The following is a 2470-nucleotide window of genomic DNA, read 5'->3' as shown; positions in this document are numbered from 1 at the left end:
TAATGCAAATTTCAAGGCTGGTTCACAAAACAGTAAACAAGCTTGAAAACATACCCATGAGAAGAAAACATGTCTTCCTTTCCCGAGATGATTCAAGTTCCAGAAAATAGATATCACTCTTCGGAACGTGCCTGCTTAGAAAACAGGAGAACCCCGACCCCTGTGAAGTATTGAGAGCTTTTGTGTTTTCCTTGTTAACTCTTTAGATCTGCTGCAGTTCCAACGTAAGTCCTCGTTTGAATGTTTTGCAGAAAGTCAATGCAAGGAGGTTAGAAACCTCGATGCAATGGCATTCCAGGACAAAAGATACAAAAACGGATGTTTTGCTGCAGTACCAAAAAAAGCCACCAAGAGGCCCTAAATCGGCATTGACGCTTGTCTCCCAAGACCCATGTACCAAGTATCATCGCAATCAAGTCAGAGTTTCTTATCATGCTGACCACCTAGCTGGTCATCACACGGAAAATGGTGAACTAGAGTTACATAGACTTGAATGCCATATCTATTCTTACCTAGACCCTTACTCTACCCCACAGGCAGCACAACTACAAGCCGCTTGCTACAGGCAAATGTACCAATCATAAACAACACGGAGTGCTCGGAAAAGTACGCCCGGCTGACCGAACAGGGGGAGGGTGTCCACTCGATCCACCCGCAGTCCATGGTGTGTGCAGGGTATCCGGAGGGAGGAGTAGACGCCTGTCAGGTGGGCAATGACGTCATTCTTTTAGACCCTATCGTCCCATTTCTATCGTCCCACAGTTGATGACCTTCGTCCGAATGTGTTGATAACCTAAAAGGTCACCGATATAAACATCTTAGGCCTACGTCACATTTTCAAACAGGGGTCCGGCCGGACAGCTTTCGGGAAAGAAAAGTATAGTAGAAAAGACCTCTGTTGTGGGACGAAGTTGCTGTCTTTGTCAAACAATAAAAGTAAAAATATACATTATACAGGGATATTTGATCTATTTTTCGATAAAAAAATGATGAGAACTCGAGGGTTGGCTTGGCTCGGTCCAAACTTGCTCCCGAGAAAGTTGACAGGAAAGGTCATAGACAGAACAGACTGGATATAATCAGTAAAGAATTGACAATAATGAATAAAACAGAAGATGGTGTAACCAGAGACTGGCAGGATGGGAAGGTTCGTTGGTCCAAAGTTGGTCCGCAGGATGGCAGGAAAATGCACATACAGAATCGGCCAAAAATTATCAATAAAACAATTAATTTGAAGAAAAAAACAACACTGATAGAATATGAATGATAACTTTTTCAACTGATGATTTTTTTTTAATCTCCAGGGAGACAGCGGTGGTCCTCTCGTCTGCAAGTCTTCCACGGGCGCTCATTGGTTACAGGGTGTGGTGAGCTGGGGGCACGGCTGCGCACGCGCAGACGCTCCCGGGGTGTACGCTAGGGTTCCCTCATTGGCCGACTGGATACGAGAAACCATGGAAACCAACTCATGATGATCATGACAACACGTTGTTATGTAGAGTTGCCCCATCAGCTGACTGTATACGAGAAACCATGGAAACCAACTCATGGTGACTATAACAACACGTTGTTACGTAGAGTTTCCCCATCAGCTGACTGTATACGAGAAACCATGGAAACCAACACATGGTGACTATAACAACACGTTGTTATGTAGAGTTGCCCCATCAGCTGACTGTATACGAGAAACCATGGAAACCAACTCATGGTGACTATAACAACACGTTGTTATGTAGAGTTGCCCCATCAGCTGACTGTATACGAGAAACCATGGAAACCAACTCATGGTGACTATAGCAACACGTTGTTATGTAGAGTTGCCCCATTAGTTGACTATATACAAGAAATCATGGAAACAAACTCATGAAGACTAGAATAACACGTTTGTTCTGTAAAGTTACCACATTAGTTGACTGTATACGAGAAACCATGGAAACCAACTCATGGTGACTATAACAACACGTTGTTATGTAGAGTTGCCCCATCAGCTGACTGTATACGAGAAACCATGGAAACCAACTCATGGTGACTATAAGAACACGTTGTTATGTAGAGTTGCCCCATCAGCTGACTGTATACGAGAAACCATGGAAACCAACTCATGATGACTAGAACAACACGTTGTTATGTAGAGTTGCCCCATCAGCTGACTGTATACGAGAAACCATGGAAACCAACTCATGGTGACTATAAGAACACGTTGTTATGTAGAGTTGCCCCATCAGCTGACTGTATACGAGAAACCATGGAAACCAACTCATGATGACTAGAACAACACGTTGTTATGTAGAGTTGCCACATTAGTTGACTGTATACGAGAAACCATGGAAACAAACTCATGATGACTAGAACAACACGTTGTTCTGTAGAGTTGCCCCAATAGTCGGCTGTATACGAGAAACCATGGAAACTAATTTAAGATGACTATAGCAACACGTTATGGTCATTCAGTTGCTTCAATGCTTGCTAC

General features: G+C 43.4%; 1 protein-coding gene across 1 annotated transcript in view; it reads left to right on the top strand.

Moving 5' to 3' along the window:
* LOC118429645 (chymotrypsinogen A-like) overlaps positions 1–2460 on the top strand; it is a 7065-nt gene extending 4605 nt beyond the window's left edge. Inside the window, exons 6-7 of the mRNA XM_035840227.1 lie at positions 537–706; positions 1305–2460. Coding sequence (XP_035696120.1) covers positions 537–706; positions 1305–1472 — 338 coding nt within the window. The 3' untranslated portion in view covers positions 1473–2460. The remainder of the gene's footprint in view (positions 1–536; positions 707–1304) is intronic.
* Positions 2461–2470: the final 10 nt, after the last annotated feature.

The sequence above is a fragment of the Branchiostoma floridae genome, chromosome 13 (genome assembly GCF_000003815.2).
Source record: "Branchiostoma floridae strain S238N-H82 chromosome 13, Bfl_VNyyK, whole genome shotgun sequence".
NCBI classification, from domain to species: Eukaryota; Metazoa; Chordata; class Leptocardii; order Amphioxiformes; family Branchiostomatidae; genus Branchiostoma; species Branchiostoma floridae.
This window is presented reverse-complemented; position numbering and strand designations above follow the sequence as displayed.